At 39.2% G+C, this 23,695-nt stretch overlaps 1 protein-coding gene across 8 annotated transcripts in view; it reads right to left on the bottom strand.

Annotated features, from left to right (window-relative positions):
* The window catches only part of LOC106867786 (axin-1), a 214,702-nt gene that overhangs the window by 51,941 nt on the left and 139,066 nt on the right, over positions 1–23,695 (bottom strand). For all 8 annotated transcript variants that reach the window (XM_089346991.1, XM_089346994.1, XM_089346993.1 and 5 more), the window contains one exon: positions 4,723–4,869. In XM_089346991.1, coding sequence (XP_089203117.1) covers positions 4,723–4,869 — 147 coding nt within the window. The remainder of the gene's footprint in view (positions 1–4,722; positions 4,870–23,695) is intronic.

The raw sequence follows: 23,695 nt of genomic DNA, 5'->3' as shown, positions 1-23,695 counted from the left end.
GAGAGGTATGTTACTTGCAAAGCAAAGAAGGTATTGGAGCATGTAAAATAGTGCAGTGAAATAATTTGAACCTATACAGCATACAGAAGGTTTCCGCATGGACTTGCACACATTCATTCAAATAAACAACACTTCATTCACTTGCACATTACTACACAGAACAACTGCTGAAAAGTAGTAATAGCTGCATGTTGCCACTGCAACATGCAGCAGCTGACATAGAGCATTAGTGGGCGGGACAGGAGGGTACAGATGGCCGATATGCTAATTACAGACTAATTTAAGACATGATAATGATACAAAAATGGCCGATGTAATGGGATAATAATTATTATAAACATGCGTGTATTGCTGTTACACAGATTCAAATAAAAACAAACATGTGTAACTGGGATTGCAGACAAACTGTCAGGCTGAAAGAACAAAGGAAGCAGGTATCATCTCAGAAGAACCGTTCTTGTGAGTTAGATTATCCAGAAACAACCCAGTTCAGAGGGCACACCCCAACATCTTATCACAATATTTCAACAGTTGCACATTTTGATTTTCTTATAATAGAACAACCATGTGCATGTAGAGCCATAGCACAAGACTTTTAGTAAACAAAATGACACTTTACCCACTCAGTTACTGCATATTCTAATTAGATTAACTTAGTAATCATAGCAAAGCAAACTTGTCTGATATCAGTGGAATATACTAGTGCAAAAGTTTGATTTTTTAAATTATTTTCTATTGTCTAGTACAAGCAGAGTGGAGGCGCAATGGCCCAGTGGTTAGGGCAGCGGACTCGCGGTCATAAGATCACGGTTTCGATTCCCAGACCGGGTGTTGAATGTTTAGTGAGCGAAAACACCTAAAGCTCCACGAGGCTCCGGCAGGGGATGGTGGCGAACGCTGCTGTACTCTTTCACCACAACTTTCTCTCGCTCTTACTTCCTGTTTCTGTTGTGCCTGTAATTCAAAGGGTCAGCCTTGTCACACTGTGTCAGGCTGAATATCCCCGAGAACTACGTTAAGGGTACACGTGTCTGTGGAGTGCTCAGCCACTTGCACGTTAATTTCACGAGCAGGCTGTTCCATTGATCGGATCAACTGGAACCCTCAACATCGTAAGCGACGGAGTGCCAACTACAACAGTACAAGCAGACTAATTTTATATGTCATTCATCATCATTATTATTATCATTTTATGTCAGTCTTCCATGCTGGCATCAGTTGGGTGGTTTGAAAGGATCTGAAAATTCAGAGGACTGTGTTGAGCTCCAATGTCTGCTAACATAATTGCATAACATAATGGCCTTCCTAATGCCAGCCTCTTTACAGAGAGCAGTTGGGTGCTTTTTCCGTGGCACTGGTATTAGTGAAGTCACCAAGTAACTCACAAGACAAAAAAAAAAAAAAGACTCTTGACTGAGTGGGTCATAATAGAGAGGGAGGTGGCCTTATGCCAGATGATGAGAGGCTAAAGTATGATAGGAAAAGAACGGGTGTCTTCCTGCATTACATAAGGGTTGATGGGAATAGCTGGAGAGATAAAGATGATGGTGACAAAGGGTCAGGGCTTACTCACAAGGTACACGAAAATGAATCTCACAGAGAATAGAGACAGAAATCTGGATAGGGTAGGTAGGTAAGATTATTTTAAAAGGTTTTTCATGAACTATTTCATACAATGAAGTTACAAGATGTTTCTCTAAAAATTTCTTTCAATGACTTTCACTTAGTCTTTTAAAATTAATTCTCTCTGTTGTTCAGTTTCATAAGTAAGCAGTAACTTCATTATTTCTATGCAAAAATTTAATATTGAATACAAATGCAACGATAGTCTACTTTTCTTGAGAGAAATCATTTTCAACCTGTTTTTAACTTCAGAGAGTCCAGCACTATTTCACATTTAAGAATAATAAATTAGGAATATTTAACTAACAAATGTAACAGCTCTGGTCCTGAATGACCGTATTTTAACATGGATAAGGAACCCCTTAATTTTGGGGGCTTAAAATTTGGAAAAAAGATGTAAAGGATTATAACATTATCCATGTTTAAGAGAGTCCCATATTTTTTAAACCTAATTTTTGACAAAAAAGTGTTCCTTATACACATTAAAATGATAGATCTTACACAGAACTTTGGAGTGAGTCTTTATTCTTTCAGTTTTAGCCAATGCCCCCCCCACCCCATCCTCAAGTAAGGAACCTGTAATGAATTATCCCTTATTCCACTTTCCTTCCAAAAACTGTTCAAGGAGTTCAGCAAAGTTGAATGTTGGAATAAATCATATTAGAAAACAAGTCAAAACTAGATTATATCTGGTATGTGCTTTTATTTGTTATATCCAACTACTCTTTCAGTTATTTCTACCTGCTTAAAAACCAAACCAGATGAAACTGGTCTACATCCTAAACTTATAGAACTGACATTACCTTGGATAATTCCATGTTATTCTCCAAAATGTTTTTTTTTTTTTTAATCAAATGATCTAACTCTTAAATTATGAATAAAAGTGATGAAACTTCAGCTATCTGTCAGTGTTACTGACTGCTAGTCATTCCAAGTCCTGCATAGAGAGCCAAAGGTAACAACAAATAGAGTGTAGGTGATGAGAAGAGAAGAGGCAAGTCAGGTAGGCTAGGTGAAGGCGGCACATGACCAGCCAGCTTCAAGGAACAAAAAAGTCACAATAATGGTGGTGATGGCAGTTGTAGCTGCAGCAGCAACAGAAGTGAAAAAAGAGCCTAAACAAGGAGATGGCACAAGGTGTTACTTCCTAACCATGTGATCTTGGGTTCAATCACACTGTGTGGCATCCAGGGTAACTAAAGCTTTGTAAACAAATTTTGTAAATAGCAACTGCAAGTCCATCGTGTATATATATATATATATATATATATATATATATATATATATATATCATCATCATCATCATCATCGTCGTTTAACGTCCGCTTTCCATGCTAGCATGGAAGTTTCATCACTTTTATTCATAATTTAAGAGTTAGATCATTTGATTAAAATATATATATATATATATATATATATATATATATATATAATTTGTTATGTTCAGTTATAATAAAAATAATTTTACATTAATCTGATGGGTTAATCTATACTTTTGTAGAGTACAATTTTATTATTTTTATACAAGAATATTTTTAACAGGGTCTTTGAAATTTTGGCCAGCTAAGTCATCATCAGACTATATATAAGAATGTGTGTGTGTGTGTGTGTGTGTGTGTGTGTGTGCAAATGAGTACCACTGTCATACAAGCAATGTTGTTTGTTCTTGGTCTGACCCATGCAAGCATGGAAAAGTGAATGTTAAATAATGATGGCAGTGATGATGACTTCTGTTGTTGAAGACGACAACACTGATAGATTTTTCAAAGTCTCTGTTTATGTGGATAACAAAAGGTTTGTTGTGAGGTGTCTAGGCTGCATGCAAGCAATGATCAGGTGCAGAAAGTTAAGAGCAAATGATGATCTCATCAGAGTAGGAGGTGGCATTGTTGAAGATAATGGCAAATAGGTTGCTGATGTACAGAAGGAATGCGATGGAGGGCCATAATCAAACCTTGGGGCACACCAGAGCTATTTGAGTTCTGTTTGTACTTTTCGTCGCCTTCCTGGCACTTGTACCAGTGGCATGTGAAGAGACATTCGAGCGAGTTCGTTGCCAGTACTGGACTGGCCCCTGTGCAGGTGGCACTTAAAATACACCATTTCGAACGTGGCCGTTGCCAGTACCTCCTGACTGGCCTTCGTGCCGGTGGCACGTAAAAGCACCCACTACACTCTAAGAGTGGTTGGTGTTAGGAAGGGCATCCAGCTGTAGAAACTCTGCCAAATCAGATTGGAGCCTGGTGTAGCCATCTGGTTTCACCAGTCCTCAGTCAAATCGTTCAACCCATGCTAGCATGGAAAGTGGATGTTAAACGACGATGATAATAATGATGTTACATACTCCCACAAAAGGAATGCACCAGACACCTATATTTAAAAATTCATTGTGTGTGTGTGTGTGTGAGGGGTAGTAGTGGTTTGTGGTATACATAATATATACAGTTTCTGTTTGCACACTAAGGTCACTGGATATGTACAAATAACAAATTAAGAACTGTCAAGTGAAACAAAATTGATGCAAGTTTGTAACAACATATTTTGTCAGTTCTAAGCTGCCAATTCCAAGTTATCTTCATAGATTTTATAGCAACTTGACTGGATATTATATAGAGCTAAGCACTCAAAAAGGAGCAGGTGGGGAAGGGCTGTATGATAAGAAGTTTGGCTTCCCAACCACATGGTTTCAAGTTCAGTCCCATTGCATGGAACCTTGGGCAAGTGTCTTCTGTAACCCTAGGACAACTGAAGCCTTGTGAATGGATTTGGTAGACAGAAACTAAAAGACGCTTATTATATGTGTGTGTGTGTGTGTGTGTGGCCTTACATGCTAGTAGTAAATGAGCATCACCATCGTGCAAGTAGTGTCCTTTGTTGCCTATCCCCCAAGGCATGCATGACTGGTCATGGGGCAATATTACCTTGCTTGGAAACATGTGAGGGTTGGTGACAGGAAGGCATCCTGGCCAAAAGAAAAATCTGCCTCAACAAACCTCATCCAACCCATGCAAGTGTGGAAAAGTGGGTGTTAAAAATGATGAAAGGACTCAGCACAGAGAAACCACAAAAGATAGTGAGAGAAGTCAAAGCAATACTTACAGACTGCTATCGGTCATTGATACGGTATCATCATTAGTTGCTTCACTGGATAGACTGTGCAGCTCACTGTCCTGGGCAGACACAGGAGCATAGGAAATATGCTGTGGGTAATTGGTTGATTGGTTCCTATCAACATAATTGCCATAGCTAAAAACAAAACAAAACAAAAATATTAATAATAATGATGATGATTTCAAATTTAGGCACAAGGCCAGCAATTTTACAGGGAGTGGGTATGTTGATTACATTGACCCCAATGCTCAACTGGTACTTATTTTATCAACCATGAAAGAGTAGAGGGGCAAAGTTGACCTCGACGGAATTTGAATTTAGAGCATGAAAACAGATGTTGCAAAAATATGAAAGTACTGTATTTTAACATGTATAAGGAACCCCCTAATTTTGGGGGTTTAAAATTTGGAAAAAAGGTTTTGTAAGGGATTATAATACTATCCATATATAAGAAACTCCTATATTTTTTTTAACCTAATTTTTGACAAAGAAGGGTTCCTTATACATGTTAAGATACGGTAATCCTTTGGCATACATAACTACTGTCAAATATAATGCTTATTTATTCACATTGTTTTGAATTAATCATGCATTACCTCTCATTTCTACCATCATACTCTACTTACAAGGGGGTACTGAAAAGTTCCTGGCTTTGGGTAAAAGGAAATATAGAGGGATCAGTTAATTATGATTTTATTGAACATATTCTCCTCCCAGATTCATACACTTATTGTAGTTCAGTTTTTCTATGCCCTGTAAAAGAACTCGGAAGGTTGGGTCTCCAAGCAGGACTTTCCTGATACCCTTAAAGCCAGGAAATTTTCAGTACCCCCTAATGTACTTCAATATCTCCCATTCCATAGTTCCAGCACCTTGCACATCATTCTGCTACTTTCTCGTATATTCTCTTCCCAGAACTACTCCTATATCTCTCATCTTACACCTCTACATACTAGCATTTCCCTCTACTGTATCTCCACCCCCATCTTTCACTACCTGCAATCCCCCCCTCACACCATGAAAGCACCTAATTCTTCCCACCCTTCTCATAACCCACTGTCTGTATCCTCTCTTATGCTCACTTTCTTGCACCTCCAGAGTTTGACCTGGCAGTCCATCACTGCTTTCCTTTATCTCCTCAATTACTCCCACCTACCTCTTCATATACTCATGGAGTGGCTAAGTATCTCCTTTACAGCAAGACATCTGTGCTTATCCCTCTATCTTACTTTAGCTTTTCAACATTAACCATAAAGCCACCTTCCCCTCTGACATACTCCTAAGTTAGTAGTGAGAGCTTTTTTCCTTTTCGTCTCCCTGGCAACCTCACCAGTGTTGTTGGAATGAGAAAAGAAAAAAAAAAAAAGACAGTACACTCTGTAAAGTGGTTGGTGTTAAGAAGGGCATCCAACCATAGGAACCCTGCCAAAGCTGACATTGGAGCTCAACACAGCCTCATGGCTAGCCAGATCCTGTCAAACTGTCCAACTCATGTCAGTATGGAAAGTGGATGCGAGATGATGATGATGATGATGATGATGATGAAAATGACTATATTGAAAATATTCTAGTTTTACTTTTGCCTCAATCACTGTTGTATTTCATATAATTTCTGTAGTTATTTGATCCTTTTTAACTATGTCCACTTAAAACCCACTTATCCCTAATGACTATAGCCTTTAAATAACCCACTTCTAATAACCTGCTGTCACCTAAGTCAGCTTAGTATGAGGGAAAGAGGGAGAGTCTGACACAAACGGACGTGCACTATCTTGTAGTTTACGAAGTACAAACAATGATGTAGAAGGCGGTGCTCCAGCATGGCCAGTCAAATGACTGAAACAAGTAAAAGAGTAAAAGAGTAGAATTTCAATCTAACTATCATAGATGTAGAAATATTGTATTTATTCGTAAGCTGCACTATTTAATATTTGACTTTAACTGAAAAAAACTTATAGACAGGGCAAAGTTGATATCAAGTTTGACTATGAAAGGGGGAAAAATTTTGTGTCAAGATTTAACACTCAATTAGAGATGAAGCATACAGCACTTGCATGCATTTGCTGTTATTTTCACAGACCCCCCCCCCTTCCCATCCCCCAAATCCCAAAATATTTGGAGAGAAAAAGGTAGGTATAAAATATAAATTGGAGAATATATGTTTCGCCTTTAAAACAGATACAAGAAGACATTTTAAAGATGGCAGCTTTTATCAATTTCCTTTTCAGAAGCAACAACAACAAAGATGACTGGCAATAATAAGAGCTGTTTATTGATTATTACACAGTGAAATATTAGTACAAATTAGATCAAAGACTTGACAGACTGAAGAGAAAAAAGAATAAAGCTTTAGTATTTCAAAAGAATGGCCAACACTTTTATTAAATGGATAAAATCGTTCAACAACCTTTTAAGTTATCTTAAAAAAAAAAAAGAGAAAGAAATGTAACAGATGTGATTTGAAAGCCTGATCCAAGGTTTATCATATATTATATTTTTATTGTAATGGTATAAAGACTGAAAAGAAAAAAGAAAAAAAAGCAACAATGATTTCCTGCAATGGATTGATTTTAACGATATTGTTTGGTATTTATCAAATCAATCTGGCTTGATCTGAGTCTGAAACAGATGGACAGACTTTAAAAAACCAGCAGGACATCAAGTCCAATGTTCTGCTTCTGCTGTAAAGTCAAACATTTCAGTGTACAGAGTCAATCAATAGCGTTGACACCCCAGCCTCCAGTAGTTGACAGGTATGTTATTTTATTGACCATGAAAAGATGAAAGGCAAAGTTGACTTCATCAGAATTTTAACTTAAGGGTATGTTAGATTGATGAAATACCGCTGAGCATTTTTGCCTGGCGTGCTAACACTTCTGCCAGAGAACCTTAATAATAATAATAATAATCCTTTCTACTAGACATGAAATTTGGAAGGAGGGGACTAGTTGATTATATCGACCCAGTATGCAACTGGTATTTATATCATTGACCCCACCCAAAAGGATGAAAGGCAAAGTCAACTGAGGCGGAATTTGAACTCAAGAACTTAAGGATGGACGAAATGTTACAAAGCAAGCTCACCTTAATAATAATAATAATGGCTTCAAATTTTGGCACAAGGGCAGCAAATTTGAGAGAGGAGGTAGGTTGATTACATTGACCCAGTATTAAACTGGTACTTATTTTATTGACCCCCAAAATGAGGACGTGCAAAGTTGACCTCGGCAGAATTTGAACTTATAACAAAGAAAGATGAAATGCCACTAAGCATTTTGCCCAGCATGCTAATGATTCTGCTAGCTCACTTTAATAAGAATAGTAATAATTATTATTTCTTATTTAAGCACAAGGTCAACAATTTTAATGGGAGTGAGTAGTTGGTCAGTTGAGTGGTAAATTACTCTTTTGATCCACAAAGGATGAAAGGCAGTGTTGACTTCATGGTATTTGAACTTGGGAAATGAAGATGCAGAAGAAATGCTGCTAAGCAGTTATCCAATGTGCTGATGATTCTGTCAGTTCACTACTACAAATAATAATTAATGGCTTGTAATGTAGGTATAGCGGAGGCACATGGCCTAGTGGTTAGAGCAGCAGACTCGTGGTTGAGGGATCGCAGGTTCGAATCTTAAGACCAGGCAATGTGTGTGTTTATGAGCAAAACACCTAAGCTCCATGTGGCTCCAGCAGAAGGTAATGGCGAACTTCTGCTGACTCTTTCGCCACAACTTTCTCTCACTCTTTCCGCCTGCATCTAGCAGCTCACCTGCAACGACGTCCCGTCCAGGTGGAGAACCTATACACCAATGAAACCGGCCCTTATGAGCCAGGCATGGCTCAAGAAGGAATAAACAAACAAATGTAGGTACAAGGCTATCAATTCAGGTGAAGAGAGGTGGGGCCTTGTCAATTACATCTAGTAGTTAACTGATACGTTATTTTATTGATGCTGAAAAGATGAAAGGTAATGAGGACATCAGCTTTATTTGAATTCCAAATGTAAAGCCAGAAAATAATGGACAGCAACAAAAATTGCAATAAAATATTTTACCATTAGTCTCAAGTTTTTAGACTTTAGCACCTTAAATAGAACAGTTTCCAAACATCACAGATGTATTCAGTTATGTTTGTTTAATAATTTATCAGCAATGTAGCAAAACTATTTTTCTCACTCCACTCAAAGTTAATTTTTTTTTCGGGAGAAAAATAAGAACACGATAATACTGATTTTTTTGTATTCTTCGCCATGACTCTAGAACACAATTTAGAATATCAATTATTTCAGTTAAACAAAAGTTAGATATCATCATCATCATCAACATTTTGGTTCACATCCATATCTGCATAAAATGGTTGGATCAACATCCCTTTAAGTTAAATTTAACGCTAAAAGTGAGCTGACCATCTTAGAAGCTCTACACAGAAAGCTTAATTTTACAGTGGAAAACTAAAATATTCAAATTTTCCAAAGTACCAGAGTTATAATTCATTAATAGAAGGAGTAAAAAAAATGATATCCATCTATAAGTATGTTTAAGCACCCTCTTGTACAACTGAATTAGATACCATGTTTTCATCATCATCACCATTGTCCTCCTCATCATTATTAAACGTCCAGGTTTTATGCTGGTATGGGTTGCAGAGTTTGACAGGATCAAATAGGTCCAACAACTGCATCATACTTTAGGGTCTGCTTCCCTCCGTAACACCAACCACATTACAATGTGTACTGGGTGCATTTTTTTTTTTATTCCACTGGTACTAGAGAGGTCGCCATGCAGCTTGCAAGACTACGAAGCGGGAGGGAAGGGTTGGTTTTATGATAGGGGATGATGGATTAAAAGTATGAAACAGTGGAGGAGACGAAGCAGCTTCTAATTGAGGAGCTAGGTGGCTACTCATATTTACTAAAAGAGGGAGAGAATGAATCATTAGGAGCTGCAAAGAGGTACATAGTAGAGATGAGATTTTCAGGTGGCCCCCTCAAGGTTTGAGGTTAAAAGAAGTGGATGGATGGGTGGTTAGATTTTGCAATAAAAATAACACTATAATGAATTTATAGAATTTTTTAAAAAATCCTCTTTTCAAAAGGGTTAGCAAATTCTTTGATTTTCAGGAACAGATAATATACACACTATTCTTTTGCTCTTTTACTTGTTTCAGTAATTGAACTGCGGCCATGCTGGAGCACTGCCTTAAAGGGTGCTTTAGTCAAAGAAATTGACCCCAGGACTTATTCTTTGTAAGCAAGCCTAGTACTTATTCTATGGGTCTCTTTTGCCGAACCACTATGTTACAGGGGTGCAAACACACTAACAATGGTTGTCAAGTAATGGTGGTGGTGGTGGGGGAAACAAATACAAAGACACACACACATATATATACATACATGACAGGCATCTTTCAGTTTCCTATTTCTAAATCCACTCATAAGGCTTTGGTGCCTGCTGTGTTTTAAAACCATGTGACTGGGGAGCAAACTTCTCAATCACATAGCCACACCAGTGTCTGTTGAAAACGAACCAAAACACCAACTTTAAAGACAAAACAAACTTGTTAAAGCCGTTTTAAAATCTCCTTTACATTTTCTTTTCCATACCTTCGTACATTGGGCCTCACCGAGGCGATGACTACTGACTGAGACCTTTGGAAATGTGCTGTGCGTGAGAAGACCCGGCAAGCCAAGTAAGATCGTTGCCAGTGCCCCTGGACTGGCTCTTGTGCGGGTGGCACATGAGATGCACCATTTTGAGCGTGGCCGTTGCCAGTACCGCCTGACTGGCTCCCGTAGGATTTTCGAGTGAGATCATTGCCAGTGCCCCTGGACTGGCTTGTGCGGGTGGCACATAAAAGACACCATTTCGAGCGTGGCCGTTTTCGTGCGGGTGACACGTAAAAGCACCCACCACACTCTCTGAGTGGTTGGCGTTAGGAAGGGCATCCATCTGTAGAAACTCTGCCAAATTAGATTGGAGCCTGGTGTTGCCATCCGGTTTCACCAGTCCTCAGTCAAATCGTCCAACCCATGCTAGCATGGAAATCGGACGTTAAACGACGATGATGATACAAGTGAAGGCATGGCTGTGTGGTAAGAAGCTTGCTTCCAGGTTGTCCTACAGCATGGCAATTTGAGTGAACCACATGGTTCTGGGTTCAGTCCCTTGGGCTAGTGTCTTCTACTATAGCCTCGTGCTGACCAAAGCCTTGTGAGTGGATTTGGTAGACAGAAACTGAAAGAAGCCAGTCATATATGTGTATATATATATATATATATATATATATATATATATGTGTGTGTGTGTGTGTGTATGTGTGTGTGTGTATGTGTGTGTATATGTTTGTCCCCCCAACATCGCTTGACAACCGATGCTGGTGTGTTTACGTTTCCGTAACTTAGCGGTTCGGCAAAAGAGACCGATAGAATAAGTACTAGGCTTCCAAAGAATAAGTCCTGGGGTCGATTTGCTAGACTAAAGGCGGTGCTCCAGCATGGCCACAGTCAAATGACTGAAACAAGTGAAAGAGTAAGAGAAAGAGAGTATAGCAGCGGGCTGATCAAAGCCTTCTGTAGATTTGGTAGGCAGAAACTGAGACAAGCCTGTCATATAAATCTATATGTATATATCTGTGTGCGTGTGTGCGTCTTTGTTGCGTTTATGTCTCCATAACTTAATAGTTTGGCTAAAGAAATAAGTCCTAGGATTGATTCGTTCAACTAAAACAATACAAAAGAAAATAGACTGGTTTTTTCCAAAAAAAAACTGGAAAATTTTCACAAGAATTATTGGAGCATGGTTTTCTTTTTTCTCTTTTATATACGAATGCTCTTTCTAATACCAACCACTCACCTGTGAAATGGGAGTGGTACCTGCATTCAACTAGATAGACAGACAAAATAAATGCAACAAATCTTGTTTCAGAGGACATGGCATCATGATCATGACCTTTTGAGTGTATAGCTCTTTAGAATGTTTTTTTTTTTTATGACACACTCAGGCAAAAAGGTAATGCAACAGCACCACCTCCACAGTCATCATTAGCATTTTCAGGAGAAAGTTAAATGACCATGGGATTGCACCTAGAAAGTTGTTATGCAGTCACCCATGCATATCAGCCTGCCCTCTCCACACAACCGATTGTTGTCTACAGAAAAGGTAAAGGCCGATACAGCTTGGCACCAGTCATTTCTATACCTGAGTGAACTGGGGCAATGTGAAATAAAGTAACTTGCTCAAGAACACAACACACCTGACCCTAACCCTAACTCACTATCTCATGATTGTAAGCCTGACGCTCTAACCACTGAGCCATGTGCCTTCAGACTAGGTACGTGGCTAAAATTCTCAGTTTCCACACAGTAAAAGTTAACCACAAGGAAATATAGATAATTTCAGTTGTGAGTGCAGCCATGCTGGGACACACCCAGAAGAAATTTTAATTGAATGAATTGGCCCCAATATTTTTTTTGTTTTTAAGCCTGGTACTTATTCTATCAGTCTTTTTTGCTGAACCACTAGTTTACAGGAACATAAAACTTTCCAGCTACATGATTCTGGGTTCAGTCCTACCGCATGGCACCTTGGACAAGTGTCTTCTACTCGCCTTGGGCTGACCAAAGCCTTGTGAATGTACTTGGACAGAAACAGAAAGAAGCCTGTTGTGTGTGTATGTGTGCACACATGTGTGTTTATGTCTGTTTGTCCCCACTCCACTGCTTGACAACTACTGTTGGTGCGTTTACGTCCCTGTAACCTAATGGTTCAGCAAAAGAGACTGATTGAATAAGTACTAAGCTTAAAAACAAAAAAAATATTGGGGCCAATTCACTCAACTGAAAGTTCTTCAGGGTGGTATCCCAGCATGCCTACCGTCTCATGACTGAAACAAGTAAAAGACAAAAAGATACATTTCTGCAACTGAAATTATCCATTTCCTTATGGTGAACTAACTGTGTGGAAACCAAGAATACTCAGTTCTGAGCATTTGAGATACAGGAACCAAGTTAATTCATTTTTCATACTGGGTTTCTTTCCAGAAAAACTTGTCACATTTCATATGATGTAGGAGGACACATTTTATTTGACTGACCAATAAAAAGAGGTTGTGAAAACTGATTTGCATATGATCGACACGTTACATCTCCAGTGCAGAGAGAGTTAACATCTTTTAGCGGTAGCTGTACCAACCCTTTGTCAAATGAATTCTTTAACCCTTTAGTATTCATATTACTCTGTCAAATAAAATGCTAATTTATACACATGCATTATCTTGTAGCTTTGAGAGGCCAGAACCTGGCGATTTTGAACATAAAACAGGTAGAATATTTGGGCTGGATATGGCCAGTTTAAATGCTGAAAGGTTAAACCAGCCATATTTGACCCAAATATTCTTGTTTTATGTTCAAAGTGGCCATATCAGGCTTCTCACACCTACCCAACAATGCCTTTCTAAACAGTCATGTCATTGAAATCTGACTACTACAAGGTAATACATGAGTAATTCAAAATAATGTGAATAAATAAGCATTACATTTGACAGAGTAATCTGAATGCTAAAGGGATAAGGACTGGGCATGATGGTTGGTGGGGTGGGAGAGACATTATGGGTGAGGAGGAGTTGAGGGGGAGTAGGGGGTTCTTGAGTAGCGGTGAGAGAAGACCAAACAGAAGCAGCTGTAGTAGCAGTAAAATAGTAATGGAAAAAAGGCAAGGAGGGGAGATAACATGTCTTCGGAGCAGAAATGCAAAGTGTGACTGCTGATCAATTCAACATCTTACTATTTAAAGAATGCCATTATCAGCATATTCTTAAGAAAAGCAATAAATAAATATATAAATACACACACACACACACACACACATATATATATATATAAACAGTATTCAGATCACCAAAATGGAATTTATATTAAAGAAGAAAAAGAAAAAATTACAGTTCTCTGAGAGCAGATATATTTCAAAATATCCATGAAACTCCTTCAGTATTTTTGTTCTTTAAATAAAAATTCTTTCGCTTCACCTTCCCTGTGCCCTACTACATGTGGTGTGAGTGTGCACATGTGCGTGTGTGTAGCCATGGCTGCGCGGTAAGAAGCTTGCTTCCCAACCACATGGTTCTGGGTTTAGTCTCGCTGCATGGCACCTTGGGCGAGTGTCTTCAAATATAGCCTTGGCCAACCAGAGACTTGCTGGTGGATTTGGCAGACAGAAACTGAAAGAAACCCATCACCTAACTGGCACATAAAAAGCACCTTTTGAGGGCCTTATGTAGGCAAGGTGGCTGATGCCGGTGGCACGTAAAAAACACCTTTTGAGTGTTGGGCCTCACAGAGGCAATAATGAATGACCGAGACCTTTGACATTATGCAGAACTTGAGAAGACCAGTCAAGCCAAGTAAAATTGCAGCTGTGGCAGATACTGGTGTCATGCAAATGGCACCCATGTCAGTGGCACGTAAAAGAACCCATTACACTCAGAGTGGTTGGTGTTGGGAAAGGCATCCAGCCGTAAAAACCGTGCCCAATCAGATTGGAGTCTGGTGCAACCTTCCGGCTTGCCAGCCCTGATCAAACTGAAACCCATGCCAGCATGGACAACAGACGTTAAATGATAATGATGATGGTGATTGTGTGTGTGTGTGTGTGTGTATGTGTGTGTGTGTGTGTGTGTGTGTGTATCTGTGTTTGTCCACCTTCCGCCACTTGACAATGGTGTTGGCATGCTTACATACCTGTAACTTAGCAGTTTGGCAAAAGACATCAATAGAATAAGTACCAGGCTAAAAAAAAAGTACTGGGGTCGATTCATTTGACTAAAAATTCAAGGCGGTGCCCTAGCATGGCCACAGTCTAATGACTGAAACAAGATATTATATGTAAATCATCATCATCATCATTTAATGTCTGTTTTCCATGCCAGAAAAGACCGACAATAGCTCCGAAGTTTCTAATTGCTTGACCTTGCCAGGACAGTCTGATGAAGGCAAGCAAGCTGAAACTTCAAAGTTACTATCAAACTTTTCCTTATAAAAAGTTTAATATAAACATGTGCTCTACCGAAAAGTAAAGAGTAATCCATCAGTTTAATGTTAACTTGTTTTTATATATAAGCTGACATAAAAACAAACACACACACACGTGTGTGTGTGTGTTTATGTGTGTGTGTGTGTGTGTGTGTTTTGTATTTATAAATTATTTCTCAATTCTGTTACCATTTGTTTATAAAAGAGGATTTTCCGTTTGCTCTGGAATATTTTAAACCAATCCAGAATTAATCTTTCAAAGCATTCACTTCAGATCACATACAGAGAGAGAGAGAGAGAGGGAGGGAGGGAGGGAGCCAGCAGACAGAAAGAGAATGTGAAGGAAGCACAACAGACAGGGAGTAGTAGTTTAGTAGTAACTGGAAAGAAGGCAAGAACACAAACAACTAAATTTCTTCATACTTCACCCACCCCCATTGGTACTCTCTGCACACACTACCTTAGTCACTTCAATAAACATTCACCAAACTACAAGTGGCGCCAATGAAATGCTTGGCTGGCATTAAGCCAATTCTGAGGGCATCAGAAGCCTCTGCTATCTTTTAATCTCTTGAATGGCTTACTGGACTAATAGCTCTAAGCAGTGGTGTATTCGCAAAACAACAAATAAGTTCTGAGCAATGGTGCATGGCAAAAGACAAATGTAGAAGATGGTTAGCATACCATTCAACAAGATAAGAGAGCAGCACTGTGGAGGAGGAGGAAGTGAGGAGGGGAAGAAACCAGAGGCAGCTAAACAATATTAACTGAATACAACCCCAAATAACTAAAGTGTTACAGTTATAGTCACAGACGCAAGCTATTTTGTCACTGTCAAAAAATTTAATGATAAAATACTAATAAAATAAGAGAGTGCTTCTACAACAAATCTTCACAGCTCAGAAAGCAACAACGGGATCCATATTACTTTAAGGAAAAAATGCTGTTGGTTGCAAAAGATTTAAAAGAAGTTAAACCGTCATCATCATTATTTTAATGTCAGTTTTTCAATACTGGCATGAGTTGGATGGTTTGACAGGATCCAACGAGTCAGAGGGATGTGTCAAGCTCCAATGTTAACTTTTGGCATGGTTTTTACAGCTGGATACCCATCCTAATGCCAATCATTTTATAGTGTAGGTGCTATTTTTTTCCTACTGGAAACTTACTCTGTATAATTCACCAACAGCCTTCCACTCTTCATATGAATCCCCAAATTAAAATGCCTGCATTCAAGGCCCCCCCCCCCCCTCACTCTTGTCTCTTGTATCAGAAACATAATCACAGTATAAGCACAGTCTAATCTTCTATATGCAACCTAGACACCTCACGGCAAACCTGTGTTATCTCCATAAACAGAGAGCTTGGCAACATTCTCTAAAGAATCTTGTATCCTTCAATAACACAAAGATCGAATCACAGCACATTGCACATATGAAGTAAACCCCGCTGTACACCAACCACTCCTAGCCATGGACAACACTCAAATGAAACCTTCCTAAATCATTGAGGATCTCTTCTTGTGACTTCACGTCCACAACTAAGCAATACTTTAGTAACCAACAGTTGCTAAGAAGGCACAAGTGACACCTCTGTGAGATGATATTCTGGCTGCATACGCAGATGCCCCTGACCACAACCAGGCAAAAAAGCCACCAGAGTGATTGACAGAGTTAGTTCTTCACCAATGTACTGTCTTCTTGCTTTGCTTTTCTACTAATACTACAGTGGTACTGGCACCTTGTAACTGATTCTTATCTTCTTGAGTCATGTTAATTCATAAAGGCCAGTTTCCCAGTTTCCATGGCGTATATAAATTCCATACTGGGACAGGATGCCAGTCCATCACAAGATTAATTATTTTTGCCAGCTGAATAGACAGGAGCAAAGTGAAACAAAGAGTTTTGCTCAAGAACACATGTTGCCTGATCCAGGAATCAAAACCACAATCTTACGATCAGGAGTCCAACACCCTAACCACTAAGCCACGCGTCTCCCTTGTAACTGGCTGATCTTGCGCTACCTCTATTCAGTCATGCTTATGTGGATAAGAAGCTTGTTTCCCAACCATATGGTCTTGGGTTCAGTCCTCTTATACAGCACCTTGGGCAAGTGTCTTCTACTATAGCCCAGCCTGACCAAAGCCTTATCAGTGGGTTTGGTCGATAGAAATTCTCAGGCGTTACATGTTTCCACTTGTCACCTATATCATGACTGCCTTTTCCATCCAGGCTTAGCACTAAACACTAATTCCAACCATTCTTCCCCAATATATTCTACCTCAGGAATCCAGCCCTGCCATATTTTCCTTACAATCATCACCCTGCGATTATTCAAGAATGTCAACCACATTGAACTCATCTGCGTTGGAGAGCTGACAAAGGTCACAGAATAGCCCCTTCTTTCAGAGCAAACTCTATCACATGCACAGAGTCCCACAATGTTGTATTTATAGAGTGTTTCTAAATGAAGCTGGTACATTACTACAGCCATTAAAAATTTGAAGGCCATCAAAACAATGCACAAGTAAATGAGATAAGAAACACCTTAATAAAGTCAATCAGTATATCTGAAATGCAACTGGATTAATGCAATTCAAACCCATTATATTATTGAAAAGATTATTGAATTTGTCATTATGAACTAAGTTCAGCTCATTCATAATTCATTTTACTTGTTTTATTTATTTATTTTTGATGAAGTCTTATTCATAATGCTGAAAATAAATTAAATATCAATGATTGCTACAACTGAGATTTATTTTCTGTGTTAACAAAAAAAAAAAAAAAAACTAGCAGGTGTGGCTCTGTGGTAAGAAGCTTGTTTCCCAATCATATGGTTCCAGGTTCAATCTCACTGAGTGGCACCTTGGGCAACTGTCTCCTATTATAGCCTCAGCCAACCAAAGCTTTGTGAGTGGATTTGGGAGACGGAAACTGAAAGAAACCTATCATGTGTGTGTGTGTGTGTGTGTGTGTGTTTCCCACCACCAGTTGACAACCAGTGTTAGTATGTTTACCTAGCAGTTCAGCAAAAGAAACTGATAGAATAAGTATTAGGCGTAAAAAAAGAAGTCCTGTAGTCAATTTGTTCAACCAAATCCCTACAAGGTTACAAATGAATTGACATCAGTACTTTTTTTCTTTTAAAGCCTGGTATTCGACATTCTATTAAAATCCATGTTAATTGTAGTCATTTTGAACAGGTCAGCTTTACCTGCCTCTATTACAGTTGTTACTTTTCAAGTGAGACAGACACAAAAGCAAAGTTGAGGCTGCAACGTGCCTAGTTAAGGTCCCCTCCACTAAACGTCTTTTTTTTTTGTCTTTAATGCTTTTGATAGCAACACACCTGAGACTGACCCCTATTCTATGATACAAGCTTTCTGCTTTAAAGTGGTCTAAATTAAAAAGCTTCTATTGAAATTTCATGTTTAGGTTCTAAACATCAGCTGAATAACAACAGTCATTTTGTCAAATTCTGCATTATTTTCAAAATGAATTGAAACAAAGCCAGCATATTGCAACAGAAATATAACAAAAACTTGTTATTAGAATTTCAAGTTTCATTTATGTTCCAAACACCAGCTTAATAATGACAAAGTTATTTCACTAAATTCTTCATTATTCACAAAATTATTTGAAACAAAGGGAGCATATTTCAACGGAAATATGGTAACAAAACACTTAGAGAGGATCTAAATTAAAATCTTCCATCGAAATCTCATGTTATGTCCCAAACACAAGCGCAACAATGGCAAAGTCAGTTTACTAAATTCTTCATTATTGTCAAAATTATTTGAAACAAAAGCAGTGTATTTCAAGAGAAAAATTATAACAAAAAAGGTCAATACAAAATTGCTGGACCAGAGTTCGACACAAAGTTTAACCACATCGTATAGGGAATCAATCTATTTGGAAAATAATTGATTTAAAACGTTAGTGTTCAGGAGAATATCCAAATTTAAGACCCTCATCATTATAATCGTAATAATACCGGCTTCTTGCATTTCTCATCTAAGAAATTCACTTACCATACAGAAGTACTGAACCTGAAATCATGTGGTTTGGAAGCAATCTTCTTACCACACAACCATGCTAATGCCTACAATAATCTACATGCAAATGTTAAAACCTGAAAAATTGTTTTAAAACCCACAAAAACAAACTAGCTTTTACCTTGAATTTTCAAATTGTTTTATGTACAAAAGGTGTGTGTGTGTGTGTGTGTGTGTAACTACTGTCTAAAATTAGAAAGAAGAAATTGTAACTAGGATTTGAGAGAAAGAAGAGATAAACTAGAGTAAACGTAGTGAAATGATTAAAAGAATAAATAAATAAATAAATAAACAAAAGAAATTTAAAGATGGTTCTTGAAATTTAGCAGAAGAAGAGTATTGGAGAGAGAAACAGTAATATATATGTATATAAATAAAAGTAGGTCAATGCTGCTAGCATTCCAACCTGGAAATATTTGATCTAGAAAGCTTATTGTAACATGAAAGAGAAAAGAGCGACAAAAGAATAGAACCAGCAATAACAGTCACAGCAGCAACTACAACAATAAAACTAGAATAATAATAATAATAATTACTGAGTAGATGAAACAAACAAAAAAAGTCTAAATGCTGGATAGTAGACCATATATATATATATATGGGGATGTTCAACACCTGTACAAGCAAATGTTTGAGAAAGAAATGCCCAAACACTTAAAGGAAAAGGGCTAAGGTAAGGTGAAATGATAAAGCTAAGTTATACAGCTCTGAGCTGATGGTATTAGAAAGAAAAGGAATTTAGGACGAAATGCATTAATGAACTTCCGAGTTACAGATAAAACAAACTTTTTTTTTTAAAACCATCCACCCTCTACTCCCACCCACACAAAAGGAAAGAAAGAAAGAAAAAACTAAAAATCCAATCTTGATAATGAGAATTTAATACAAAAATAATGGGGGTGGGGAGACTTCGGAAAAGATAAAAAATAGATTATTAACATTCATTAGCACAAAGCAATGCCATACACACACACACACACACACAGAGGCACTTAGAATTTTACCATGTCTCTAGCAGATTGTCTAGTAGTTTAGAGGAACTTGGTGTAAAAAAATTTCCAGAAAAACATCAAAAATCTATCCTTAACTCTTTCACGTCAACCCTAATGATTAAAATAATTTGTTCATTTTACATGTTTTTTTTTCCTGCTAGCATGGATCAGACAGATGCATATCATTTAGGCATATTTTTTCTACAGTCAGATGCCTTTCTTATTGCTAATTCTTTATCTTTGAAAGTGCAGAGTTATCAGACGAACTGTTGACACTATAATGTCAACAGATGTCACCATTCGGCTATGGACAGCATGTAGAATGTAAACATTCACATACATCAGTACATTCATATACCTAAAATATGTACGTATATATATATTTCTTTTTTAATTGGTAGATGTTACCATACCAGCGCAATCGTCTCTCTTGCACGCCACAACTGATGCTTCTAATGTTCAGCTTTTCTCTCAAGATACTTACACTCTGACGGGTATTCACATTGACATTACACATCCAACGGAGCATACTGGCTTCATTCCTTGCGAGCTTACGTATGTCCTCAGCAGTTACAGCCCATGTTTCACTGCCATGCACTGGTATGGACATGTGGTGAGAATGGAGGAGGATAGCTGCGTGAAAAAGTGCCACACCCTAACAGTTGAGGGAACCCGTGGAAGAGGTAGGCCCAGGAAGACCTGGGCTGAGGTGGTGAGGCAAGACCTTCGTACATTGGGCCTCACCGAGGCGATGACTACTGACCGAGACCTTTGGAAATGTGCTGTGCGTGAGAAGACCCGGCAAGCCAAGTAAGATCGTTGCCAGTGCCCCTGGACTGGTTCTTGTGCGGGTGGCACATGAGATGCACCATTTTGAGCGTGGCCGTTGCCAGTACCGCCTGACTGGCTCCTGTAGGATTTTCGAGCGAGATCGTTGCCAGTGCCCCTGGACTGGCTTGTGCGGGTGGCACATAAAAGACACCATTTCGAGCGTGGCCGTTTTCGTGCGGGTGACACGTAAAAGCACCCACTACACTCTCTGAGTGGTTGGCGTTAGGAAGGGCATCCAGCTGTAGAAACTCTGCCAAATCAGACTGGAGCCTGGTGTTGCCATCCGGTTTCACCAGTCCTCAGTCAAATCGTCCAACCCATGCTAGCATGGAAAGCGGACGTTAAACGATGATGATGATGATGATGATGATGATGTTACAAAGTTATGCAAGTCACTTTGTAAATCGGTTGACTAATAGAAATAGTAGAGGACACCAGTTCAGTTCAAGATCTGCGCACAGAGACTAAACCTGAAGTCATGTGGTTACTATGTGGACTCAAAACCACACACAGTCATGCATGCACTTGTTTGCGTTTCAATTCATTTTCAAAAAATCAAAACAGTTTCTTACAATAATAAGCAAGTAATAAATGAGATCTGGGTTGCAATTTTAATGATGGAAAAAAATAAAATAAAATAAAATAAAATAAAAAGGTGCAAAAGTGGCTGTGTGGTAAGTAGCTTGCTTACCAACCACATGGTTCTGGGTTCATTCCTACTGCATGACACCTTGGGCAAGTGTCTTCTACTATAGCCTCAAGCCGACCAAAGCCTTATGAGTGGATTTGGTAGATGGAAACGGAAAGAAGCCCGTCGTATGTATATATATATATATGTATGCGTATGTATGTGTTTGTGTGCCTGTGTTTGTCCCCCCAGCATCGCTTGACAACCGATGGTGGTGTGTTTACGTCCCCGTAACTTAGCGGTTCGGCAAAAGAGACCGATAGAATAAGTACTAGGCTTCCAAGGAATAAGTCCTGGGGTCGATTTGCTCGACTAAAGGCGGTGCTCCAGCATGGCCACAGTCAAATGACTGAAACAAGTAAAAGAGAGTAAAGGGAGAGTAAATAAAGAGCAAGCTTTTTAAATATAAATGGTTTGGTAACCTGAGACCAGAAAGGGGCTTGCAATGAATAAGGGTGGACAGTGAATGCATTACACCACGTGTTTTATTATGAGTAAATGTTGTTGCAGATGTTACTGACACATGCTCCCACCAGAAGAGAGTCCCTATGCAGTCACTTAATCTGCTAAAAATAGCAACCAAATTTCCTTCAAATCATGCAGTACCATCTTACAAAAAGACGGACAAATATCAATGTAGTCCCAATATATACAATATGACAGGGTGGTCATATTTGAACTGGTTTTAGATCATAGCCCCCCAATTTGATCTATTGTTGACTTAGGACTAAGCAACAAAACCATGTACCTGTGATAAAGGTGTGATGATAAAATAAAAAACAAAAAAAAAACACCATTGTTGTTTTCCCTGACTATCATAACACTGTGTAACACAATTCTTGTCCTTAGGTAGCAACTGCTATTTTCTATTTGCTTACTCCAAGAATGGCTTAGTGGTCAGGGCGTTAGACTCATGACTGTAAAATTGTGGTTTCAATTCATGGACTGGGCGACACATCATGTTCTCGAGCAACACACTTCATTTCACGCTGCCCCAGTCAACTCAGCTGGCAAAAATGAGTAATCATGTGGCTGACCAGTGTCCGGTCCAGGTGGGGGACTTATATGCTATGGAAACCCGGCCCTTATGAGTTGAAATGACTTGAGAAGGTAACTTTAACTTTTTACTGGCCCTGCTCAGTATGTAGAAAAGGAGTAGGTAGTAACTCTATAAGATGTACCCGGTGCAAGCTATGGACACATAAGAGGTGCAGCAACATCAAAGGAAGGTTAACTAGCAAGTTAGTTTTTGTTTGTAGCAGATGTTCAGGTGCAATAAAGACTGTAAACAAACAGGAAACAACTTCTATCTCATTCCAGGGTGAAAAACTAGAGGTAGTCGATAGCTTCCGCTATCTGGGCGACCAAGTTAGTAGTGGGGGTGGGTGCGCTGAAAGTGTAGCTGCTAGAATGAGAATAGCCTGGGCAAAGTTTAGAGAGCTCTTACCCCTGCTGGCGACAAAGGGACTCTCACTCAGAGTAAAAGGCAGACTGTATGACGCATGCGTACGAACAGCCATGCTACATCGCAGTGAAACATGGGCTGTAACTGCTGAGGACATACGTAAGCTCGCAAGGAATGAAGCCAGTATGCTCCGTTGGATGTGTAATGTCAATGTGAATACCCGTCAGAGTGTAAGTATCTTGAGAGAAAAGCTGAACATTAGAAGCATCAGTTGTGGCGTGCAAGAGAGACGATTGCGCTGGTATGGACATGTGGTGAGAATGGATGAGGATAGCTGCGTGAAAAAGTGCCACACCCTAACAGTTGAGGGAACCCGTGGAAGAGGTAGGCCCAGGAAGACCTGGGCTGAGGTGGTGAGGCAAGACCTTCGTACATTGGGCCTCACCGAGGCGATGACTACTGACCGAGACCTTTGGAAATGTGCTGTGCGTGAGAAGACCCGGCAAGCCAAGTAAGATCGTTGCCAGTGCCCCTGGACTGGTTCTTGTGCGGGTGGCACATGAGATGCACCATTTTGAGCGTGGCCGTTGCCAGTACCGCCTGACTGGCTCCCGTAGGATTTTCGAGCGAGATCGTTGCCAGTGCCCCTGGACTGGCTTGTGCGGGTGGCACATAAAAGACACCATTTCGAGCGTGGCCGTTTTCGTGCGGGTGACACGTAAAAGCACCCACTACACTCTCTGAGTGGTTGGCATTAGGAAGGGCATCCAGCTGTAGAAACTCTGCCAAATTAGACTGGAGCCTGGTGTTGCCATCCGGTTTCACCAGTCCTCAGTCAAATCGTCCAACCCATGCTAGCATGGAAAGCGGACGTTAAACGATGATGATGATGATGATGATGATGATGATTTTAAGTATGGAAAATGGCTGATATTTCTTTCAATCTTTGCTTTTATTGCATCAA

Source organism: Octopus bimaculoides, chromosome 2, assembly GCF_046866305.1.
Source record: "Octopus bimaculoides isolate indiv1 chromosome 2, ASM4686630v1, whole genome shotgun sequence".
NCBI classification, from domain to species: Eukaryota; Metazoa; Mollusca; class Cephalopoda; order Octopoda; family Octopodidae; genus Octopus; species Octopus bimaculoides.
Note: the sequence above shows the minus strand (reverse complement) of the source record. Positions and strands in the feature narration are given on the sequence as shown.